The sequence below is a fragment of the Pavona decussata genome, unplaced genomic scaffold (assembly GCF_977016875.1).
Source record: "Pavona decussata unplaced genomic scaffold, jaPavDecu1.1 SCAFFOLD_1, whole genome shotgun sequence".
Classification (NCBI taxonomy): Eukaryota; Metazoa; Cnidaria; class Anthozoa; order Scleractinia; family Agariciidae; genus Pavona; species Pavona decussata.
This window is the reverse complement of record NW_028145425.1, coordinates 1,109,210-1,134,000: the sequence shown is the minus strand read 5'-3', so window position 1 is coordinate 1,134,000 and position 24,791 is coordinate 1,109,210. Positions and strand designations below refer to the sequence as shown.

Sequence of the window (24,791 nt, the reverse complement as noted above, 5' to 3'; positions counted from 1 at the left end):
TTGGATGGAAGAGCAACCCCGTGGAATCCATTAAAATTCCCTGCAATAATTTTGGGCAAAAGTGCGATTTGTAATTGTTATAAGTATTCTTACTTTGTGCGTATTTTTAGTAAGTAGAACAGTTCACTGAATGGTATTGTTCATGCTAACTGGGTCGTTAACTAGAGTAGTTTGAAGGTTTACATGAACATTAACCAAATAATAACTGGTCTGTAATTTTGTAAATTTTGGGGTTAGTTTTAAAGTGGGGAAAATGTTGACGCAGAGATATAACCTCACGATTTCCCCTTTCAGCCGGTGTTTTTAAACTTTTATTTTGTTTTTTCTTCCTGAATAAACTGTTATGTGAATTTGTTTTGAATGAACCTTTATTTCAAACACATACAACAATTAAAGCCTAAAACCTACAATACTGACAACACTTTACAATCCCATATATTACTATAATCATCATCTTTGATAAATATTACAATCTAAGAAGAAGAGAAGCTTTCATTTTATATATTAAATAACCTTTTCAATTTTATACTTATATTTTATTTTTTTGATAAAGTCCGGGAGCAGTAGAAGTGGTGAGTCATTCTGGAGCTTTCTTTTATAAATGTAATAACGTAGGAAGAGGAAGGTATAATTTAATTTCTTTGTTAGAACACTCAACACAGAAGAGAGACCAAAAAGAAACTCTTTAGTGTTTAAGTTAAAATTAAAATTAATTGTGTCTAAAGTTTATCCGTTGTTGGAGAAAGTCTAAACAGTTGTGCAAAATTATGATGCTGCAAAGTTGTTACGCAGTTTTCTAAACCTCTATATTGTGCTCTGTCAGCTTTCACTGTTTTATTGCTCATGTTAAACTGGAGAAAGAGCTTTTTGCTGCTTGGAATCAAGTTCCGTGGCCGTGAAAAGGAAGAAGCAAAACAACAACCGGCTACATGGATGGACTTTCTAACCAGGAAAAAAATACGCTAAAAATGATACCAGCTTTATACCTTCTCACATTCAGTAAACCGCTGCCGGTTTCTCGGCTATAAACAAAGCCTATTACTCGTGTAGGGATATAAAACAGTGGAGGATGCATTTGAGTGTGACCGGCATCGAATTGAAACATTTGGATTGGTTTCTGTGTTTTAGTCAAGATACGTACTTCAAAATAAGGTAAAAAAATCTGTTCTGTCATTTTAGCTTAATATTTGTTTTCACTCCCGCGGGCATGCATGAAAACTTGTCGTTTGTCTGCTAGCACAGTTTTGTTTCACCTCTTCAGTTCTTAAGTTCTGCCGGAGGCATTTTTCGAATTATAAGCTTATTTTGATGTTCAAGTTGCTAGTTTAATTAATGTTGAGGAAGTTTATCTGCGAACTTGAAAAAAAGAAAGAGTTTGAAAACAGATAAGAACGTGTTTACAGCTTATCGTCCCTTGATGACCATAGAAATCAACAACTAATAAAGAATTAGTTTTCTTCAAAATGCTCGTTTGTTTTTCTAAAAGCAGTTGGCCATCCCACTTCCCGCCGAAATTTACAAATTTACATTATATGATTTGACAAATAAGGTTATTTACATATAACACTGCATACTAATCAATTAAAGCACGACTCTCTCTCTCTCTCTCTCTCTCTCTCTCTCTCTCTCTCTCTCTCTCTCTCTCTCTCTCTCTCTCTCTCTCTCTCTCTCTCTCTCTCTCTCTCTCTCTCTCTCTCTCTCTCTCTCTCTCTCTCACAGAATGCCGCGGCTCGACTGATTACAAGCTCTCGCAAGTATGACCACATAACCCCTATTTTATTCGACCTCCACTGGCTTCCAGTTCCCGAGCGAATTAAATTCAAAATAATTCTGGTCACCCACAAAGCTCTCCACCAATAGTCCCCCATCTACATACAAGACTTTTTACGCCGCTATTCAACTTCAAGAACACTCCGGTCGTCTTGCGCATTTCGCCTGTGTCCTGTCAACTTTAATCTCAAGTCGTATGGCTCCAGAGCGTTTGCTGTTTCGGCCCCAGAACTCTGGAACAAACTACCTGTTGACATCCGTTCTTGTGACAATTTAAATCTTTTTAAACGTAAACTTAAGAATCATCTTTTTACGAATTATTTTAAACAAATATTATAAAGCGCTTAGAACAGAACTGGATAAGCGCTATGTAAGTAGTTATTATTATTATTATTATTATTATTATTATTATTATTATTATTATTATTATTTAGAATTCTTGTTTTCCTCCCTGCATGCGGACGGTTTCGACTGTTTTCAGGCCTATTTAAATGTAAAGTGTTACCAGATGTACGTCGAGGAGTAGGGTGGCCATACAATCGATTTCTGTCCCATTGCATGGTTTAGCTGTCTATTTTTTCCCTTAATAATCATCAGAGTTTTCGCAACTGTTCTCCTGCCTATGTGGTTTCCAACCTTTTCTCCTGTATTAGTTGCGAGAGAGAAAGTGTTCGGAATGGGGCCCTTGATCTTGGTCTGTCAATTTTAAAGCAGACCGATAATTTGTCAGTACACGTTTTTCTCTCTAAATAAAAATTTCACAGATATTTCCCCTTTTCCCATTGTTTTGTCCTTTACTTCTTCTGTTTTGTTACGATTTTTTGATATCTTAAGGGTTTTTTGACAGCGATAAAGCGATCGAAACCTATAAAAAAAATGTTTGATAATTAGAAGGATTTTTGTCAGTGGTGGGAGCAGGGATGGCGCAGAGGTGAAAGCATTCGCCTCCCACCAATGTGGCCCTGGTTCGATTCCCGGACTCGGTGTCATATGTGAGTTGACTTTTTTGTTGGTTCTCGTCCCTGCTACGAAGGTCTTTCTCCGGGTACTCCGGTTTTCCTCCCTCCACAAAAACTAACATTTTCAAATTCCTGGAAACAGTGGAGAGAAGAGCCCGGCTCCGTACATTCCACTGAAATTCCCATTTATAAGATTACCATGTTACTAGAAAATTGTTTCCAAATTGAGTTTTCCCATTGTATGGGAGTTTTCTAGTAGTTGTAAAGCCCTCCTTGTCTGGGGATAGGGTCTTGGAGTCTCGATAGACACTTGTTTATTAATTTCATAGCCCGGCCAGGACTCTTTTAAACGAGCCATGTATGCTTAATCAGGTGTTTCTGGATAAATGTTGATACAAATTAAAAAAAAAAAATAGATAAACACTGAAAAGATTGTAAGGTGTGCACATTATAGCGGATTGCTTCCCTGGTCTGGAACTATTTCTTCGGCGTTTAAATGACGGAATGACAGCAATTTAACCGGGTCTTGTCTGACAGCCGGCAATGGAAACACCTGAGCAGTAGAAGGCGGAACTTCAGGCCGATGTCGTCGTATGACAGCCATTTCTATTTTCGGTGCGCGGTTTTCTGGCTCTCTTAGACGTAACATCTCGAGGAAAGCGTGGCTGAGCTTCTTGAAACGCCAACGGTAAATCAGCGGATTGGAAAGGGAACCTAACATAACGAAAGCATCGGTCCAATCCCATACTATGGCTACAACGCGTGGTTCTATCATGAAGTCTGAGAAAGATGTCACTCCAAGGCATATTGTTAAAGCTAAATAACTCACAAGTAAGGAACCCAGGATGATCGTAACGGTGTTGGTTGCCTTGTCGTCTTTTTTTACTTTTCTAGCTTCTTCTTGTGTTAGCTGTTCGTTTTTTAAGCGTTTTTTCTGACGCCTTGACTCTGAATAAATATAACCATACATGTAAGCTATGAAAACTATGTAAAGCGAGCCAAGAATACTTAGCATTGCGTCCAGTATTTTACCATAAAAGAACGCTTCTTGTTTCCTACCAATTGCGAATAAAAATAGGTCTGGGATTCTCATACAAGATGTTAAGGCCCAAGCCAAAATCACACCAATTTTTACCATCTGTTTTGTTACCATGTCTTGATATCTCAAGGGCTTTTTGACTGCGATAAAGCGATTGAGGGCTATTAAAACGAGGTGACTAAGCGAAGTAATACCAGACGCAGACCAAAGGTGTATGTAAACTGTCTCCAAGTTACAAAACGGGCCATCACCAAGGATTCTCTTCATGATCACATAAACGGAAATAATTATGGGTTCCACCATGAGTCCAGCCAAAGGATCTGTTCCTGCCATGCTAGCGAGGAGTATACTAGAAGGTGTTCGAAGTCGGTGTCTTGTAGCCACCGCTGATTACAACCAAGGCATTTAGCAGAATAGTCGGAAGAGCAAGGATCGAGGTGACACTTGTCAGAGCAGCCAGATTTCTCCGCGTACCACCTGTCAAGTAGCTTTTGCGTCAAACTGTTCCATGAAGAAGGGGGCATTCTTCTCCGTCGGGATCTGAAGTCCTGTTGGCAGGAAAAAACTTTTGCTTCGAATTTCTCCAAAAATTATCAATAGTTTGAGTAGCTATATCAAACACTCGAAAGAGGGTTTCCCCCTATTTCCAAACGCCTCGAAGTTGGCTAAAAAATCTCGGCTGCGCCTCGTTTTTCCAACCTACATGTACTTCTCGGTGTTTGGGAATCGGAGGAAACACTCTTCCTCGTGTTTGATATATTACGTCAACTACGCCTCGCTTTTCAACGCACTTGTCACTGTTTAGAAATCGCATGAAACACTCTTCGTTGTCATTAGATATATTACACTGATAGTATTTATCGAACGTGTTGACTGTCCCACATCAAAGCAAACGCTCACCAGTCAAAACGGACAAACGAAAAACCACTCACCCACTCACTCGCGAAACCACTCAGACGAACAGCCGAACGACCGAGTGGAAAGCTCTTTTGTTTGCAGCTATAAGCGTTTTTATAGAAATCGAACATTCAACTCATATGAGTAGTACTGCTCTCACGAATTTTTAAAAGAGAGCGTTGCACTTGGTTCTATTGGTACTAGTTGGTACTTCCCATTGTATTGAAATGAAATAGTTCTTTAGTTCAGCATGGCAATATTTAAGAGTTTTTTAGCGGCTATGTAAGAGTTTCCTCCGAAGACAAGCGGCTATGTAAGAGATCTTCTCAACTCGTTCGACTCGTACGAGTCGTACAACTGGTGAAATTGCATCTCATTACAGACGCTTAGAGTTTTACTGCAGCCGGCTGTGAGCAGAAGGGGTCTTTTAAGCTCGTACGAGTCGAACGAGTAGCGCTAGTTGTGAGTTGTTTTACCAGTTGACAAGGCCATGTCTTAATCATATCCAGTTTAACCACTTTATAGCGAGCGAACAAACAACCGGGTGAGTAAACGGATAGACGAATCACCGAGTTAACGAACAAACGGTTCACGAGCTGTCACTGGTGATAATTAACGAAGGAACGAAAAACCGAGTGAACGAACTCGCGAAACCAGATGAACAGCTGAACGACCGAGCGGACAGCTCTTTTGTTTGCAGCCGGAAATATTTAAAAGGATCGATTTTCTGACATTTTAATAATCTTAGAAGAAAATGTCCTTTCGGAATGAGTCAGAAACGAGGTGGCTTTGGTTCTTAATGCTTTAATGCTGAGAAAAGTTCAGAGAAATGAAGAAAAAAGAAGCTTTTCTTTATAGCATGACAGCCGTAAGTATTAGAAAAAAACTTCTTCGTAATGTTTTAATACAGCTTTAATTGATTAAATTTGATTCTTTATAACATGTTTCTGCCAATTAATAGCAAGCAGAACTGGGCAAGCGGGCAAACGGAGGAGAAACTGAACAAACTCGAACGATCACCGGGTGAAAGCGAACGAACGAAGAACCGAATGAACGAACTTGCGAAACAGAATGAACAGCTGAACGACTGAGTGGACAGCTCTTTTTGTTTGCATCCATAAGTGTTTAAAAGAATCGACTTTCTGATATTTTAACGAGAACGTAAACGCACATATATCCTTTCAGAATGAGTGAGAAAACGAGGTGGCTTTAGTTCATCGTTCACTCAAGTTAACCCCTCACCGGTGAAAACGAACTAAAGGTTTGGCTAAACTAAGAAACATTGTTGCGGAAACATTGTTTCTTGTTATGTTTCCGGGGTAGCTAAATTAGCGGGAAGCAAACAAAATGTTTTGCTGCCCCGGTGGCTAAACGAGGAAACATTGTTTCGGAAGCAAAATTTGTGTCCGGGTAGCAAAACTGTTTTTGACCTGAAGCAAAAACATTTTCTTGTTTCCGAGCAGCAAAATTTGTTTCCGCAACATATGTTTCCCGCGCGGCTAAACTGGGAAACATTTGCCTCCGCAACAATGTTTTCTAGTTTAGCCAGGCCTTAACGAAACACCGAGTGAACGAACTCGCGACACCAGATGAACAGGTCAACGACCGAGCGAAAGCTATTTTTTTTTTACTTTGCAGCTATAAGCGTTTAAAGGGAACAATTTTCTGATGTTTTAAAGTAAACGGAAAAGCACATTATCCTTTCGGAATGAGTGAGAAAACGAGGTGGCCTTGGTTTCTATTCAGACTACTTTAAATCATTTCTGTCCAAACCTGTAAAATATCCGGACTTGAACACTGATGACGGAAAACGCTTGCAAAAGTTTGCGTTTTAATACAATGTCGGCGATCACCACAAGATTTGGTAGAAAGCGTAGAACACTTGAATGTGGCCTTTACGACGATTATAAAGGAAATTGCGATCTTTTAGCGCGTCACTTCGACCCGGGGTCACACAGATACATATCTGACTCACGGTTAGTATTGAAAAGTAATCAATGTACAAATGTTTTCTGTCTCCAAATCAAAATTGAAAACGTAAGGAATAAAGTATCCGTATGAAGCACAAGCTATTCTACTTAACAAATGTCGTTTTCCCCTGTATTTCATTCTGACTGCAAGTAATGCAATTCTATCTGGTGTTTACTTATTGCCTCACTACATCTCTGTATCTATCGATTTGGGGGAGTTAGCAATGCTGGAGGTTATCACTGTTAAAAGATCGTAGGCCTTACGCACCACCCAGTCAAATATGGCCCGAGTTCAAGCTGATAACAGCTTCTTGTTCAAAGGAATTTTTGTGTGAGGTTTATGACAATGCGAGAAAAGTAGATTTTAACAAGGCTTAATAAATCCAAAACAAAAATTGGGAGTAACTACGCATTTTTGAGGGTTAATTAGGGCTCAATGTGGAAAAAAATCCATACGTTTGAATTTTCAAGGTTTTAGAATTATAGATTTAAATAAAAAATGCGTAGTTATGCCCAATCATCTTTTGGATTACGAAAGCCCTCGCTAAGACCTACAATTCCTATAATATCAAAAAATGGAACAATAAAATCATTGCCTTCTGGTCTAAAATTCGCAAAAATTGCCAAAACTCTAACAAGACATTCACCCCTTACTCCTTTTCAAAGCCGTCGGAATGGCCAAAAAGCTAGCAATAACTTCACTCCTTTCTGGTCTCTGAAATGAGTAAAAAAATTGCCAGAAATCGGGTAAAATGTTAATACATAAAAATAGCCAAAAATGGGGTAAAACGTTCACTCCGGTGTGGTCTGAAATCCGTGGAAGTTGCCAGAATTTTAGCAATAAGTTCATTCGTTTCAGGTGTTCAATTCGTGAAAATAGCCAAAAGTCGAGCAATAAGTTGATTTCCTTTATGGTCTCAAATTCGCGGAAAACATAAACATTGAGCAATAAGTTCATTGCTTCTGGTCTCAAATTTGTGAAAAGAAATATTTCGTTTGGAAATAGATCTGTTGCGAGAAAACAAAATTGTTCTCGAAATGTTTAAGAAATTTTTCGTAAATTGAGTACGGCCTCACATCGCATCGTATCGTGGTGTGTTGTGTGTTGCATTGAATTTCATCAGTTGCATTTCAATTCTCTGATGTGTTCTGTTGTCTTCTGTTGTATTGCATTGAATTTCATTTCATTGCATTTCTCTAGCGTTGTGTAGTGTTTTGTTAACTAGGCATGTTTCCTTTGTTTTGTGTTTGTTGTGTTGAGTATGTTTTGTCATTTCATTGTGCTTGCGTTGTGTGCTATTGTGTTGTCCTTCTCTAGTGTTGTTTTGTGTTTTGTTTTGTTGAGGGGTGATTGGGGGAAACGATAATTGTATTCCGTATTGAATTATAGTATCATCATATATCCTTTTCGTGCCTCGTGGCACATAGGGCCTTCACAGAGCTTCTCCACTCCTCTCTATTGGTTGCTGCGGTCCGCACCTCCTCCCACGATCTCCAACCTGCTTCTTGCCTTTCTTTCTCTACTGTCCGTCTCCAGGTGGTTTTTGGTCTTCCCCTTCTCCTTTTACCTTCTGGTGCCCAGCTCATGGCAACATTGCAATCATCATTGCGATCTTTCCTAAGAATATGGCCAATCATTTTCCATCTTCGAGACATCACTTCCACACTCAGTGGCTTCATGCTTGCTCTTTCCAGTAGCTCTTTGGTACTGACATGGTCTTGCCATCGGATTCGGAAGATCTTACGTAGGCATCTATTATGGAACACATTCACTGCTTTATCATCTCCTTTGTTCATCTTCCATGTCTCAGATCCATAGAGTAACACTGGCACTACCAGTGTTTTATACAGCCTCAGTTTTGTTTTCCTCGAGATGTTATTAGAGATCCAGATCTTCTTTAGTTTGTTAAAGGCACCTCTGGCTTTCGATAACCTGTTCTTCAAGTCCTTCATACCGCCTCCCTCTTTACAAACTTTCGCCCCCAAGTACACAAACTCTTCGACATCTTCAATATCCTGCCCATTTATTATGATGTTTTCTTGGTTCCTTGCATTGATCCTCATCGTTTTTGTCTTTTCTCCGTTGATTTTGAGTCCCACCCGTCTGGCCTCTTCGTCCAGCCTTGTCGTTTTATCCTGAATCTGCTGCTTGGTAGATGAAAGCAGAGCTATATCGTCCGCAAAGTCCAAGTCGTCCAGTTTTGAAGTAAACTTCCACCTAATACCGTTTTCACCACTGCCAACCGCTCTTCGCATTACCCAATCCATAACAATCAAGAACAAGAATCCCGACATATTGCATCCTTGTTTTACCCCAGTTTTTATGTCAAACCACTCACATGTTTCCCCCTGATCTTCTACAGCACACTTGAAGTCATCATAAAAAACTCTTACCATTTTCACGATCTTCTCCGGGATTCCATACTGAGCCATTATTACCCACAGGCTTTCTCGGTGGATAGAATCAAAAGCCTTCTCAAAGTCTACGAAGTTCAGGTACAGGGTTGCCTGCCATTCGCTGACCTGCTCAATAATGTTCCGCAGGATGAAGATCTGGTCTGTTGTACCCCTCCCCTTTCTATAACCTGCCTGTTCCTTCCTCAGCCTTCTATCCACTCCATTTCTCACTCGCTCTATGATGATTCTACCGAGTACCTTCCCCACAACGGACAGTAAGGTTATTCCTCTCGAATTTTTGCATTCTTTGAGATTCCCTTTCTTCGGCAACTTGATAATTAGCCCTTGCTTCCAGGGTTGGGGGATCTTCTCAAACGTCCATACTTTTCCCAACAACTGATGGATTTTTGTTGCTGAAAACTCTATGTTTGCTTTCAATAGTTCGGCCGTGATAGAGTCAGTTCCTGGCGCTTTCCCATTCTTCAATCTTTTTATAGCTTGTTTGACTTCACCTAAAGTTGGTTCACTGATTGAGATCTCTTCAATGACGTCATTTAGTTCTAATTCATATACCTCATCACTTAAGACTGGGTTTGCTGGTTGGTCTCTATTGAGTACTTCTTTAAAGTGCTCCGTCCATCGTGCCTGTACTTCGCCTTTTTTATTGAGAAGGTTTCCATTTTTGTCAAACACTGCTGTGCTTTGCTTAGGTTTTTCATTGCATAATATCTTGGTGAGCCCGTATAGTGTCTTCATGTGTTGGTTTCCTGCAGCCTCCTCCGCCTCACAAGTGATCTTCTCCATCCATTTCTTTCTGTCTGTCTTTATGCTTCTCTTCACTTCCCTGTTCTTTTCTGCATACTTGGCCCTAAGCTGCTTCTTAACCCTTTCTGACCGTGTTCCCAGGATCTTCTTATTAATTTCCTCTCTTTGGTCTATGAGGCTCCATGACTCCTCACTTATCCACGGCTTCTTCTTCTTCCGAGGTCTACCTAAGACTGATTCCGCCACCTCTGTATATGCCTTCTTCATCACCTCAAAGTCTTGTTCCACTTCTTCGCTTTCTTCAACTGCTGTTTCCTCGTTCTCCAGGACTTGGTACCTATTTTGCAAGGCAACGTTAAACCGCCGTAACACCTCTTCATTCCTCAACCTTGCTGTATCGTACTTGACTCTACATCTTTTCTTCCCTGCTGTTTGTTTACTCAATCTCAACTTGACTACTGTACATACAAGATGGTGGTCGCTTCCGATATCTGCAGACCTGTATACTCTCGTATCTTTCACCGAATTCCTAAATCGCCTGCTGATTAGTACATGGTCTATCTGGTTCATGGTATTCCCATCGGGGGAAACCCACGTTACTTTGTGGATGGTCTTATGAGGAAACAATGTCCCTGTTATAACTAGTTCATTCATATCACACATATCGCAAAGCCTTTCTCCATTATCATTTCTTTGCCCCAGCCCATGTTTACCCATCACACTTTCATACGCCCAGTTGTCGTTTCCAACCTTAGCATTCATGTCCCCCGTGACAATTAACATATCATGCTCATTGACACTGTCTAGCACATCCTGTAGCCTCCCATAGAACTCATCTTTTATCTGCTCATCTGTATCTTCAGTGGGTGCATATACATGTATGATTGTAAGTTTTATGTATTTGGAATAAAATCTGGCTTGAATAACCCTTTCGCTGATCGGAGTCCATTCCATCAGAGATTGTGCTGCATGTTTTGACATCAGTATGCCGACTCCCTCTCTATGGTTGTCATCATCTCTTCCGGAGTAAATGATGGTTTCACCCTCTGCAAGTCGCATTGTTCCTTGTCCTGTCCAGTGTGTTTCACTGATGCCCATTACGTCTATACCTCTCTTTGTCATTTCTCTCGCCGCCTGTGCAATGTTGCCACTCCTGTAAAGCGTCCTTACGTTCCAGTTGCCTATCTTCATGGTGTATTTAGGGTGTATCAGTGGCTTGATCAGCCCGGAGGCGTCCTGCTGGCTTTGGCTCCCGTGCGTCATTAACTCTCTCCGATGAGGTACTGCCACAGTTCCCCTTTGAAATAGTGAATTCACTCTGCTTCTGGTTTCTGTAATAATTGTTTTTTTTTACGGAAGAGGGTTATCAGCCCTCTGCCCAACCCCCAACCTGGAGGGCCAGTGGGATCACTCTTTGTCTGGCCCCTACCCTTTGACCTGTTTGGCATGGGTGTCCCTGCCAGGAGTACAAGACTCCAGCCAACATAGCTCTAGGGGTCACTGGAGCACGCAAGCCGCCTCACCACGACAAGGTGGCGATCCCAATCAAGGCAGATTGAATTATAGTACATTATGGAAATCAATGGGTTTTATAATTAACAAAAGAGGAGGGTTCTTTCTGTATACTGTGCGTTAGGTTTACTGATTCCACCCAAACCATCCGGGTTGTGTCGCACTTATATAGGCAAATAACAATAGCTTGATAGCAAACCAATCAGAAGCGAGTGGCGTCATCACGTATGAACCAACAGGAAAAGAAGCAGTAGAATAATTAATTCAAAGAACATGACATAATTAAAATGGATTAACATAAGTGACTAAACACAAAGAAAGAGAATGTAGACAGACCAGCAATAATGTCCCAAATATTCGCGTTTGGTAATCTCTGCTGCTTCATAAGAATAGAAAGAGATTCACGTCAGATATTTCTGATGATTGAGCTATTGGAAGACAAGCATTCTCCGGAATTCGACCTGAAACAACCATTTTGTTTCAGTCTTCGCTAGTTGGTTTCTTGGCTAATTGGGTTGGCTCGTGTGTTGACGTAATTGCAAATCAGCTATGTTCGTTTGCTGTCAAGTCATTTTGTTGAGTAAACCTCAACTTCCTTCCAGTTGATCCCTTCAAAAGTACAAAACTTTCCTTTCGATTCCTGTACGAAACTTAAAGGATCGTATGGTGGTGATTTCTGTAACGGTATACACCTTTACTGCTACTAATTATAACTTGCGCGCGACAATTTCTGGACTCAAATTCGTGGCAATAGGCCAAAATCCAGCAATAAGTGGACTCCTTTCTGGTCTCAAATTCAAGAAATTAGCAAAATATAGCTCCACTTATGTCCAGGATCGATCTTGTTAGCAAAAATTTGCTACGAAATTTTTTTCGCAATTGTCGCAAAGAAAACTGCTATTAGAAAAGTATATAAGAAATAGCAAAAATCGCAAAAATAAGAAGATTTAACTTGCCATGTGAAGACATTGAGTAACAAATATGGCGAAAATAGCAAGAATGACAAATTTAACGAAAATCAAAACTTAGAAAGGGAAATGGTGTAGTAGGGCTTCGAGAAGTCCGCAAATTTCGCAAAAATCGCAAAAGTAACAGGACTTTTAATTTTTCTTGCTATGTGAAAAGACATAGTAACAAATATGGCGAAAATATTTGCGGACATCTCGGGGCCCTTCTTGCCTTCACCTTTTTCTAAGTCTTGAATCTTGTTACACTTGTTATTCTTGCGATTTTTGCGATATTTGTCACGGGCGTCTTTAGCTAGCAAGAAAAATCCTTGTTACTTATGCGACATTTGCGATATTAGCGGACATTTCGTGGCCCTTCTTGCCTTCACCTTTTTCTATGTCTTGAATCTTGTTACATTTGTTATTCTTGCGATTTTTGCGATATTTTTTTATCACGGGCGTCTTTAGCTAGCAAGAAAAATCCTTGTTACGTTTGCGATATTTGCGAACATTTCGGGGCCCTTCTTGCCTTCACCTTTTTCTAAGTCTTGAATCTTGCTACATTTGTTATTCTTGCGATTTTTGCGATATTTGTCAGGGGTGTCCTTAGCTAGAAAGAAAAATCCTTGTTACTTTTGCGATATTTGCGTACATTTCGTGGCCCTTCTTGGCTCCAACTTCTTCTAAGTCTTGAGTCTTGTTACATTTGTTATTCTTGCGATATTTGCGATATTAGTAAATGACTTTGTAACATAAGTTTTTCATCAATTATTTCTTTTGCGACAAATGCGAAAATAATTTGCTAGCAAATTCTTGCTAACAAGGTTGATCCTGGACATATAACGAGAGAAAATTGCCAAAAATTGAGAAATAAGGTGATTTGTTTCTGTCCTCAAATTGAGTTTGTTCATTGTACGAATCAAGTTTGAGTCAGATTCCGTTTCTTCTGTTTTCTTTTTTCCTTTTGCTTCGTTTTTGTCTTTATCAAAGGCTGTGATTGTGATTCTTGCTTTCATAATGATGTGCCAACTGATGTTCGAAGCTTTAAACATGAACGAGATATTATTGTCAAAGCGATCGCGAGAATTCATTGTTCAGTAGCAAATTAACGGCAAACCTCATGCACCAAACGTTCTCATAAATCCTTACAACATTTTTGGCATTGTGTGTCCTCCTTTCCACAGACTCTAATCCATTTGGAGCTATTTATTGGCTTAGGGTGAAGTCGCTTGGTTTTATGATCGAAGACGAGTTTCGAAGGCAAATATTCTGCTGCCAAGACGCCGTTTCTGAAAAAAAAAAAAAAAAAAAGGAAAAAGAAAAATTTAAGTGCACTTTTTAGTTAAATTCGTGTGTTTCCCTGATTCACTAAACAAATCAAAGTCAACGTGAACATGAAATATAGTGAACTAGTTTGAGGCTTAGAGTTTAAAATAAGTTCTAAGGTGTAGTGTGACGGTTAGGGTTTGAAAATCCTATTTTCTATGGTTACCTGGTGAGGAGCTCTTTCTTCTTACGTCTGACCAATATACATTATATGCATCAGTTAACGGAACTTCAGTTGTAAAGACACTATCTGAGATATGTTGAAGACAACATATTCAAACGACATAGTGGGCGAGGTATGTGATAGATTTTTTTCTTTCAGTGAGTTACACATGCATCTGAGAAAGGAAATCCTAATTCCCCTAACAAGAGTCGAACCTATAACCTTAAGATTACTAGTTCGGATGCCCAACCACTGAGTTACAGGAGATTTGTGGAAGCTAAGGCCACTAAACTAGGTTCATGTGACTGAAAAGAGAGGTATGGATTGGTGGTATGGTATGGTGGTATCATTGGTAGGGCTGGTTAGTAATTTCGCATGTGAAATAGAACAGGGACGCTTTTGCTTTCTAAGAGCCGAGTTTGCTTGGACCACCTTCATAATTCAAGGACATTTATCAGCTACTGACCGGTTAATGAGAGAATGATGCCTCATGATACCATGGGAAAGTGAACGGTTTATTATTATTTTTTTAAACAACGTACCCATCTATCGATACTAATACAAGAGGGTAAATCAATCTACAATAAACATTTTGTTTTCTTCGGTGGCTTGTAACTGTGCAGGGTTAACATTGTGACATATTTTGGTGCAATTTATACGTATCATTTTAGTCGGAGTAGCCGTTAGCCTGAACATTTAGAATAAAGGCAAAATTACTGGTAAATTAGCCCAATTGTCTCAGTCAATTACTATTGTTAATGAAGATTTCACGAGAAAGCTCCTTCATAAATTGATTGTCAAGGAGTTCTGGGTAAGAAAGACAAGAAATACTTTGAGAGGCAAATGGCCTGGGATCGAACTCAACAGAGTGCAGTTTCGATTGTAATTTTTAACTTCATTTACAGAATTGTATCGAACGCAACAACCTGCTAACTGTGCACACGCAACGAAAACGGGAGGTCTAACTACTGACCTTGAAACGTGAACTTTGAGTATCTGGCTTGATTTTAAATCTTCCATGTGTCCATAAGTAAAATGTTCGTAAGCTTCTATTAGGGCTTTGTTAGGTTTCTTGCCCATTCTTCCATACACGCTCTGTTGAGAGAAAAGCAGGGAAAATAATTGGATGAGTTGAGTGAACTTGACATTGTAAAGATCGCACGAAAATTCATGCAAACAAACAGTGTAGTTGTGCAATTAAGACGAATTCGTATCCAAGGGCTTTTATACTGAAATGTTTATGGAGTGACTAAGTTAACGAAACTTAAGTATGAGCTATGACTCCTTACTGACAAAACTACCCCAAAGAAATCGTTCGAGGAAGCAAACAATGTAGTTGTGCAATTAAGACGAATTCGTATCCAAGGGCTTTTATACTGAAATGTTTATGGAGTGACTAATTTAACGAAACTTAAGTATGAGCTATGACTCCTTACTGACAAAACTACCCCAAAGAAATCGTTCGAGGAAGCAATTTATGGTAAAAAAAAGTATGTTAACTCAAGTTAATATTTTCTCATTGTGTGAAAGCTTATAGGGAAGTCCTCGATTAACATTAAAATGAAATAAATAAATATACCAATGGGAGTTTCAGTGGATTCCACAGAGTGGTTCTTCTCTCCACTGTTTCAAGGTCGAACTGGCATTTGGAAATGTCGGTTTTTGTGGAGGGAGGAAAACCGGAGTACCCGGAGAAAAACCCTCGGAGTAGGGACGAGAACCAACTCAACCAACATATGACGCCGAGTCCGGGAGTTGGTGGGAGGCGAGTACTCTCACCACTTCGCCATTATCGTCTTCCTTTCGTTCATTCTTGATTTTGCTTTATCTTGTTATTGTTGCTATTTATTTAATTACCATCTAAGTCTGCGTTCCTAACGTGAGCATTTTAGACTGTGTTTACATAAATATTTAAATTACTAACGAAACAGCTAAGAGTACAAGAATACTTTTCCCACAAAGACTGACAGCGTTTTACTTTGTTTAATGTCCCCGGAAAGATGGTTCCAATCCGGGAGTGTTGTAGGAGCCTAATCTAATTGGTTTAATCTAGAAAAGTTCTATGACTCTGGAGTTCACAATGGTTTTATGGAATGGTATTAAGGCTTATTCAAGTTATGTGAAATCATGCTGTATTAAAATGCAGACCTAGACTTCTGGGCAGTACATAGGTAATAAAAGTCAACGGTTATGAAGCCTGACAAACTTCTTTTTTATATATGTTTTTGTTAGCATTTCGGCCTTGACCGTGCACCAACCACAATATAGTTTGAAATGTGTTGGAGCAACTGACCAATAGAACGTTCCTGTTAAGATATCCAACTGTAGTATGAACATTAAAACAAAGGATTGTGCACGGTCGCAGCCCCTTCCAACATAAATTACAGCACCATTGTTTTCATTGCAAGGTTTCATAACCAGTCCCTCGATTAACTATCGGTCGACTGAGTAAATAAACTATAAAATTGACCTTAAAAAGAACAACAAGACAACAAGCATTACCGGAAAATTACCTCCCACCGGACGCATGGGAGGGAATAAGAAATTCCCCAAACTGTACGCTACAAGCGTTTTGTTTTGCATCATGCAGTGCGGTGCCAAGACGTGTGGATGAGAACTAATAATAATATGTACACCAAGGGACACCAGATGTTTCTTTATTTGAAGCTGGTACGGAAGTGGTTTGTATAGGAGTTCTCGACCCCAATGAATAAAAACAACTATGATGTCGACCTTGGCCTTCAAGAGAAAAAACCTCACCATTAGTATTTTTCCTGATTAAGTTCTCTTTCTTTGTTTCTTTTTTTCTTTTATCTCACCCTTTTTCATACTGATCGCTTTCGCACTTCAAGTGCTACTTACATTGTTTATAATTGTACTAAGACGAAGTTGAGGTGGACATCCAAACCCGTTCACCAGTTTTGTTTAAATGATACTCGGTCTGGTTAACTTCGTATGTTTTTCGGGAACAATTCCAAATGAATTTCACCTTTTTCAGTTTATTAACGTCTCTAGTAGCAATATCATCTCGGTAAATAGCAGGACCAGAGTTGTACAGCATTCTCATTACGGTGCAGTTTGGCCGATCGGGGACATGATCACAGTATCCAAGAAACCCAATCTTGATTCCTTTGGTTTTCATTATAAGAGGCTCCTAATACAAAAGAGAGAAGACGTTTTACCTCTCTGGTTTTCCACATTATGAAATAGACGCCCCTTTTGATACACTACACCACTATCGTCGATGAACAGAGACCTCTAAATTTCAGTACGAGTACAAATTTTCCAATAGAGAAGGAGTGCGCGCGCATGAACCGGCAGTGTTATTTTGGTGGGCAATGCATATAGCTGTCGTCATTTTAGTACTACTTTTTGTGAGAACAGAGTAGCCGCGAAAACAACTCCTCGAAACGTAGGTGATCTAGTCTTTCCGGAATAACAAAATGGCTTAAGCTATCGTCATTCAAAACAACTGCCTCAAGTTCGTCGCTCACAAAGAGTAAAATGAAGCTTTCTAGGATATATCTTATTAGGAATTCGCTAAAAACGTGAATTCATACCTCGTATTGAAAGTCTTACTCGTACTAGAGTCTAAGGGTCTGTATCTAGGCCGGTCTTTTTTCGTCTTCTTCAAACTCCGAGAGTATTGATCGCATGACAACTTGAGGATAGATAGTACCAGACAAATGAAGCCGTACCAGGCTAGATCCTGACCAAAAACTGTGCAACGGCCCAGAAAAAAGAACCCTGGCTTTCGCTTGTTGTCAACGCCACAATTAGGTCCTTACGAAAAACATCTTTCCCAAAAAGACTCACCACAAATATAACCCAAAAAAGCACTAATTTCGAACTTGAAGAGCTCCAGGTTACTTGTGGCAGTTCGTAGAAAATTGTTTGGCTAAAGAAAACTGTAATCATGCAATAGATGGAGCAAAATTTCTAACCCAGGAAAAGAACTAATTTCAAACTCCAAAAAGGTCTTTGCACATTCCCGGTCACAAATATATCCAAATTACCCCTACCTCCCCCCCCCCCCCCCGGGAAATGGAGGGGTGAAACGCTTGGGACACGAAAATTAAAGTAAAGAGCTCCAGTGCTCAAACAAACGCAAGATGGGAAATGAACACGGCATGCATTGAGGTTGGTTGTAGTGAAATACTTACAAATCCAGATAAATTGACGCAATTGGCAAAGAATTGCAATGTGTTACCCTCCTGTGGTTATATTTACTACTAATGGACTAAGACTGACTATTACCACCAAATTCTATAAATGAATTATTAATTTGGATTTTCTGCAGATTCCGATTGGTCGAGACACAACTATTTTTTTGACAAAGTCCATCTCATATATTATTTTAATACTTTAAGCGATGCAAAATTACAGTCTCTAAACCTTAAATGCAACGATCACCGCGCATCGAAACAGGGATCCATTACAAGCTGCTTGTGATCAGCCGTGACAGGTCAAATTGGACACAAATGAACAGGTTTCCAAACTTCAGTTTAAAAACAAAAATGGACAAAATGAACTGGTCAAATGACTTTCATTTAAATACGTTTTTTTCTTTAGAATTTGACAACCTGTTTAACAATACTGACTTTGAAAGACTTAAAACTGGAGAAAGCGATACAGTTGCTAAAATTTGTAATATGACAACTGGAAAGAGCGAGCGAACTACACTTCAGGCAGAAACCACCAAAGCAATAAAACTATCGGCACCAGACGAATCCAGGTTTCCTCCTAGTTTAAATAAGTTGATTCAAGAAACGCTCAAAGAGGAAGAGACAAAAACAACAATGGAATCACAACAACGTGGATCAGAAGAGGTTGTGGTCATCCTGGACAAAGCTGCGTAACATTTATGTCAACATCGAAACAATGGCGCCCGCAACCTTTTTTTCTCGAAGTAAGAAAACAAGACCTTCTAGGAGTGCGAACCGGATTCGCTTAAAGTTATGCAAGCGGCCCTGGAACGGTACTTATCCACCCTAAAATATCTATACAGTCTGATAAATGATCGGTAATGTTCATCTTCAAGAGCTGTCTTGGATGCAAAGCAAGACAACTGCAGATGAACGGTTACGGCAAAAAAAGAAAAAAGAAAAAAAAAAAAAAAAACCAATCGCGCCTAGCCGTAGAGCTCGGCCAAAGAAAAGTCATTTTGGTCCAGTACGCCTGATAAGCGACCACAATGGAGTTGCTCTTACGAACGTCAACTTAAAAAACTTGTCCGAAAACTTCGGGCTTCGAGGCCGGCAAGACCATTACGACGCTTACGTGCAAGACGTTGAAGTTGCGTGGGTCCAGGTAGAGGTAAGAAAAATGGCGAAATGCCTTCGGGTCGACGAGAGCCCAACCAAGACTCGTACAGGTGGTTTAACGGCGGAACCTCGAAATAAAACCTCAAGAGGCTTACCAAACGTTTCGTACCCACGGACGAGTCGTACCCAGATCTTTTATAAACGCTTTAGATGTTTCAGATAAACATCTTGAATCGTCTTGAGGGGAGATTTTATTCTCAAACTGTTGGCATGGGTAATAATGGTCCAGAAGGATGTGTACGAAACGGATAAAACTGGGTATAAATCATCTCAATTACGGTGGTCCAAGAGATTCTCTCCGACTCTTCGAAGAGTTTCTCGGAAGGCGCCTGTTAGAAATGCGAACCTCTGGATCTTTGAATTTGGCAATAATACCAACATTTGGTACGCTAAGTCCAGGATGGGATAACACAAAACTGGCAGCATCGTGAAGACCCTGGCAGAGTCTCTGAACGTTCACGAAGCGCGAATTTCAGATCATTCTACCAGAAATTGTGACGTTACAACAACTGAAGAAAGCCGGACAACCGAAGTGTAAGATCACTTCAGATCACCGGCCATGTCAACGAAAGCTCGCTTTACGACTACCACGATATTGAACAGGACGATATTGAACAGGACGAAAGGAGGACTCTGTTTCGCACCATTAGTGGCTATTCTCGAACATCCACAACAAGAAGTTCGAAAACATCGCCAAGCTCGTGTTCATTGTCAGTTCCGCCTTCGCAGCGCTTGTGCCATCGAGCAATGCATCTGCGCTCTTAGGTCATTAGCTGCCATGGCACAATCGCTCACTCATCAGTCGTCTAATCTTCCAACTCAAATGCTAGTTACACGAACATCGAACGACCCAGCAGTTCAGTCTTTCAATAAATACACTGTATATGATATCCAAAACTACTTTGGGCCGCAATTAACAAATCAAGCGAGTTCTTCACAAGTACAATATCAGATCGGCGAGATTGCAAGAGACCGCAGTGTTCCTGTCAGAAAACCCAGACGAGCGTAAATCATTGAATCTGATAAAGACTGAACTTATTTACTACTGGCTGTAGTTTTCAAAAGACCAGTTCTCTTCGGCCGCATATTTATGCTTAAATTATGTTTTTCCGAACATGCTAGATATAGTCTTAGGGTGCGTTTCTTTGGGAAAATCCGAATCCGGATTTTTGAATCCTAAAACGGATTTTGCGTCTCTTTACTAAAATCCAAAAATGGACTCTGAATCCAAGGTATCCACACTCGGGTGGATTCTTTAGATCAAATCCTTATCCGGATTTTTAGGATTCATGATCCGTGCGCTTCTTTCAGGAATGGATCCGATAAAAAATCACTTTTGGCAAGCGGCCTTCTGATGAGAACCAAGAGGAGCCGCCATGACATTTCCGCCATCAGGTGATCAAGGTAAGTGCTATTTCCTTGTAAAATCGCGCAGATTGAAAAGTCCACCGCCGTAGAAGTACACAAAACTCTATCTAACTGAAAGTTATTCGAATGCAACTCGCTGGCAATTTAAATAAGAACTTCCAGCGACAAGAAAGAGAACTGCATCGTCTTCGGATCTTTCCGTTTGCGGCAAATCGCCGAGCAACTCTTCGACAACCAAAAACAAACTTGCCGCCATTTTAAAACTGCCGCGAGAAGCGCAAACTGCATTTTGGGGCTGTCGCGACCAATAACAAATTTAAATTCATCTTCCGTTTTTTTTTTCTTTGGATACGAAGAATCTATAGGATCTCGGACCAGGAATCCACCCTTGGATTTTCCCAAACAAACGCACTATTACTGAGTTACGTTTCTCGAATTCATGCTGCGAGACTGTTGTCTGATCGTATGATCTCGTATACCTTATTTGGTATGTTGAGCTACCCGTCAATCATGTCATGTCGCTTGTCAATCCTCAAACTTTTAGAAATTACTACCATTTCCAGTTCCGGATGCCGTCGGACTCAATTAATTGCTCGTTGTATTTAATAAATTTTTGGACAGTTTTATCGATAGTTTCACCAAAAAGTTATAAGCTATGTTTTTGCTCTGAAATTTCAACCAGTAAGCGGATGTAATAACAAGTTTTTACTTACATTGAATATCCTATTACTGAGTTTTTCGCATTTTGTTATTGACACAGTTAGTTGGTGATCGGACTTCGCGTTGTACATTTAAGGGGTAATCGTGCCTGTAATTTCAAATCGGCCTCGCGCGGTTTGAAATTACGCGCCCGATTACTCCTTGAATTGTACTCCACTCAGTCCTTATTAAACTACATTATTATTATTATTATTATTATTATTATTATTATTATTATTATTATTATTATTATTATTATGACGATGATAATGATGATGACGATGATGCCACAGTCCAAACAAAGACATTACAACAAACAGAAACAATTTAGGGACATTACAGAATAGAATATATCACCAAAAAAGAAAACACGATAAAGAACAGAAAACAGTAAAAGACAAAAATTTTAATGCACCTGTGAAGAGTCGTATTTCCCGTAAGTGATACCAAAATATTTAATTCCCGTCTTTTGGAGAACTTCAATGGTAAAGTTGGCGCCTCTCGCGCCAAAGTCATTGAAATGATTGTTGGCAACTGTGACAGCATCAAATCCTGCAAAACTACAATGAGTCAAAGAAACCATTTTAATAATGTGTGTCATTAATACATTTTGGAATGAAATATTCACAGGCTTATTAATCTAGAATATGATTTCTGAGTGTGTTTGAAATCCCGTTTTCAAAGACTAAACAAGCTAATACAAAGACAATCTCGGAATCAGCTGATGCTAAGCAATCAATTGGAGAAACCAATACATGATCAGACGTTCGTATTGATAGATTTGCTATTATTAAATCATCTTGTAATTTTAGCTAAGCAATATATTTATGAATGTCGCCAAAAATGTGCCCATCCTTCCTTCAGAATATTCACCAATAAGATCAACTACGTTTATCGTTTAGAATAGCAAATAACGAAGTTAAATAAGAACAAGTCCAGTCACAAACTCAAATGGAAAAAATATAGACTGTACGCTTTAGATACTTTATTACGGTACAGTGCTCTCGCTTTCCTCCCTTAATGACAAACTGTAGCAAACCATGTAAATAAACAAAAATTACATATATTATAAAACTAACTAGCATAACTAACATAAGTGTTGTGTTTAAGTTAGTATTGTAAGTAATGTTACTATATTTTAAATAGTGCTACGTATTGCTAGCAATTTAGTTTTGTAAATAATGTTAGTATTGTAAGCAGGGGTAGTGTTGTAAGTAATGTGTGGTACTCAAATAAAAAAAAACATACATGTATATATAAATATATAAAAAAAAAACGTTCGTATTGGTAGAATATGTGCGTGTTTAGTTGAAAAGACGAGGAATTAAAGGGGAAGTATTACGCAAATTTGCTTTCATCTCAAAACCCAAAAATGTTTGTCTATCAGCAGAAACAAAGAAATAATTGTCAGGTTTATTATATAAACTACAGTCGGACCTCTATTAAGCGGCCACCCTCCATTAAGCGGCCACTTTCCAAAGTCCCGAATTATTGTTTTGTCAGTAAAGTGCTGTATTCGATACCTCTATTCAACGGCCAACCTCTATTAAGCGGCCAGTTTTCAAAGTCCCCAGGGTGACCGCTTAATAGAGGTCCGACTGTATCACCCTAGTGCAATAAAACTGTCGATTAGTGCCTCTGACCAGAGACAGAGTAGGCCGGTATCACGGATTGAAACTTGAAAAACGTTAGGCTGATGTTTTTCAAGTTCTCGTATTTTTGTTTCCAAAATGCGCTAGAACAGATCAAGAGTTGTTCCTTTCAAAAATTGATTTCTTTCCTCTCGTCATTCTAGAATTATTTGGCAGCTATTTGAAGGTCTCATTTCATCATTTTTAACAAAGATATCAAAAAACCCATCATACTTCCCCTTTAAGGACAACTTCTCGGTCACACATTTACCGTTTCGTAATCATAACCAAAACAGATGAAAACAGTAATTCAAAACTCAACTATCGCTTTTTAAAACATTTATTAAGTGTAAAGCTTACTTCAATGCTTGAGCAGCTTGTGGACTCGAATCAAGGAAAACCAACCTCTTTCCCTCATACTTATAGCGATATACGTCTTCACTGACAAATGGAGATTCCAGATTTGCCACGGAAATGTCAGCTTCTCTTATGTAAGGTGCCACATCATTGAACGAATCATTATATGTGTGATATTTAAGTCCCACATAATATTTCACTGGGCCAGCAAAAGAAATATCACCAACAAACAGCAGCGTGGCGTGTTCTAAAAACAGATATTGTACATTAGGTATTATAGCAGTAGATTAAACTCGTTACATACAGTGCTGGATGTTTTAATTTCTAGAGAAGAGTAGATTCGAGTTGGGGAGACAAGTTAACATGTCCAATTGATAGGGTTTGAGTATTTTTAATGTGTAATATAGTGATTTTCAATTTAGCGCCGAGGTAATTATTACCCTGCTGGCCAATCACAGCAAAGTAGCGATGAACCAATCAGAATCCGTAACAAAGACGGCGACAACCGCTGGAAAATGGCCGGGTTTGAACAAGTCGCGATTGCCGGCTGCTTTGGTTTTAATTCTCTTGGTTAAGAATGTGGTGCGAGGTTTTTCAACCAATCACAGACCGTAGTAAACAAAAGCTTAATTACTTCGACATTCAGTTAAAGCTACTCTTGCTTTGTTTGCAAGGTCACACAATTGACCTCGTCCTAGAATTTAGGGGAAATTTTCAATATTAAAATTCACAGTACAGTGTTACCATTAAAGTAAAAATCATATTGTCAATTATATTGAGAGAATTGCTTTAAATTAAACGCTGTATCCCAGGCTCTCTTTGACTGATGAAAACGTTATAGTTTACTAAATAAATTAAAGTCATTGACAAGAGGCAACTGAAATGCAATATATTTCCTGCAAATAAAAAGTGTAAATAGTATAAATTGGAAAAAATGGGCTCCATATGTCATGCGAAGTAACAACAAAGTTCACTGACCCAAACTGAAAACTGCGTGAAAATGCTTATTTTTCTAATCGTTATATGTTGAATATATCCCACGCTTAATATTCCCTTCCAAATCGACTGCGACCGTTTCCTTACTTTACCTGAGTATTCTGGGAATAGGGCCAATTGAACGCACTCGAACGTATAAATTATATTTTAATAAATTCTAAAATAATAGTTAAAAAATCAATCAGGGAATGAATTTTAAATTTAAAATAAATGTGAAATAAGTTTAAAACTAGTAAAAATAAAGTTCACCTGAACTCGAGACAACTGCACTTGCAACTGACAGAAAAATACAAATGACAAGGTTCATTCTAGTTCATCGCTTTTACCAGCAGAAGATGAAGAAGCTGTTAAATCAAAGGTCAAAACCACTTAAGGTTTAAGAAGCGATGCTAAGCGAAGTTGAAACATTTCAAGCAAATGCAAGTTAAAAGATTTGTGCGATATCCCAAAAGACGTAAAAAAATTCAACAAAATTCATTTACCTTGGTCAGGTTGTCGCGTGTCAATTGACGCAATTGACGAAGAATTGCAATGATAGAATGATAGTTACCCTCCTGTGGCTATATTTACTGCTGCTACTTCCAATGGACTAAGACAATATTACCACCAAATTCTATAAATCAATAATATTCTGGGTTTTCTGCCGGGTTCCGATTGGTCGAAACATAATG

At 39.2% G+C, this 24,791-nt stretch overlaps 1 protein-coding gene and 1 pseudogene across 2 annotated transcripts; one reads left to right on the top strand and one right to left on the bottom strand.

Annotated features, from left to right (window-relative positions):
- Positions 1–11,383: 11,383 nt before the first annotated feature.
- On the bottom strand, positions 11,384–24,644 carry LOC146490150 (uncharacterized). Of its 2 annotated transcripts, XM_085098405.1 has the most exons (8): positions 24,603–24,644; positions 24,370–24,464; positions 23,128–23,371; positions 21,552–21,696; positions 16,735–16,899; positions 16,248–16,484; positions 14,719–14,840; positions 11,384–13,545 (listed from the first exon to the last, which is right to left on the bottom strand). In XM_085098405.1, exons 2-8 carry the CDS (start codon positions 24,425–24,427, stop codon positions 13,392–13,394), a joined length of 1,125 nt encoding a protein of 374 aa, XP_084954531.1. In that variant the 5' UTR covers positions 24,428–24,464; positions 24,603–24,644; the 3' UTR covers positions 11,384–13,391. The 2 variants fall into 2 exon arrangements, with proteins under 2 accessions (XP_084954531.1, XP_084955202.1); XM_085099076.1 differs by lacking the exons at positions 16,248–16,484; positions 24,603–24,644 and having other exon boundaries at positions 11,400–13,545; positions 24,370–24,509.
- LOC146490151 (uncharacterized) lies at positions 18,398–19,834 on the top strand (annotated as a pseudogene).
- Positions 24,645–24,791: the final 147 nt, after the last annotated feature.

Excerpts from the sequence above, each read along its gene's own strand:
- LOC146490150 (XM_085098405.1), bottom strand. The coding sequence starts at position 24,427 with ATGAACCTTGTCATTTGTATTTTTCTGTCAGTTGCAAGTGCAGTTGTC. Across the intron at positions 14,841-16,247 it reads CGGTGGGAGGTAATTTTCCG|AGCGTGTATGGAAGAATGGG; the intron begins GTAATGCTTGTT and ends TTCTCTCAACAG. Across the intron at positions 13,546-14,718 it reads CTCAAAGTTCACGTTTCAAG|AAACGGCGTCTTGGCAGCAG; the intron begins GTCAGTAGTTAG and ends TTTTTTTTTCAG.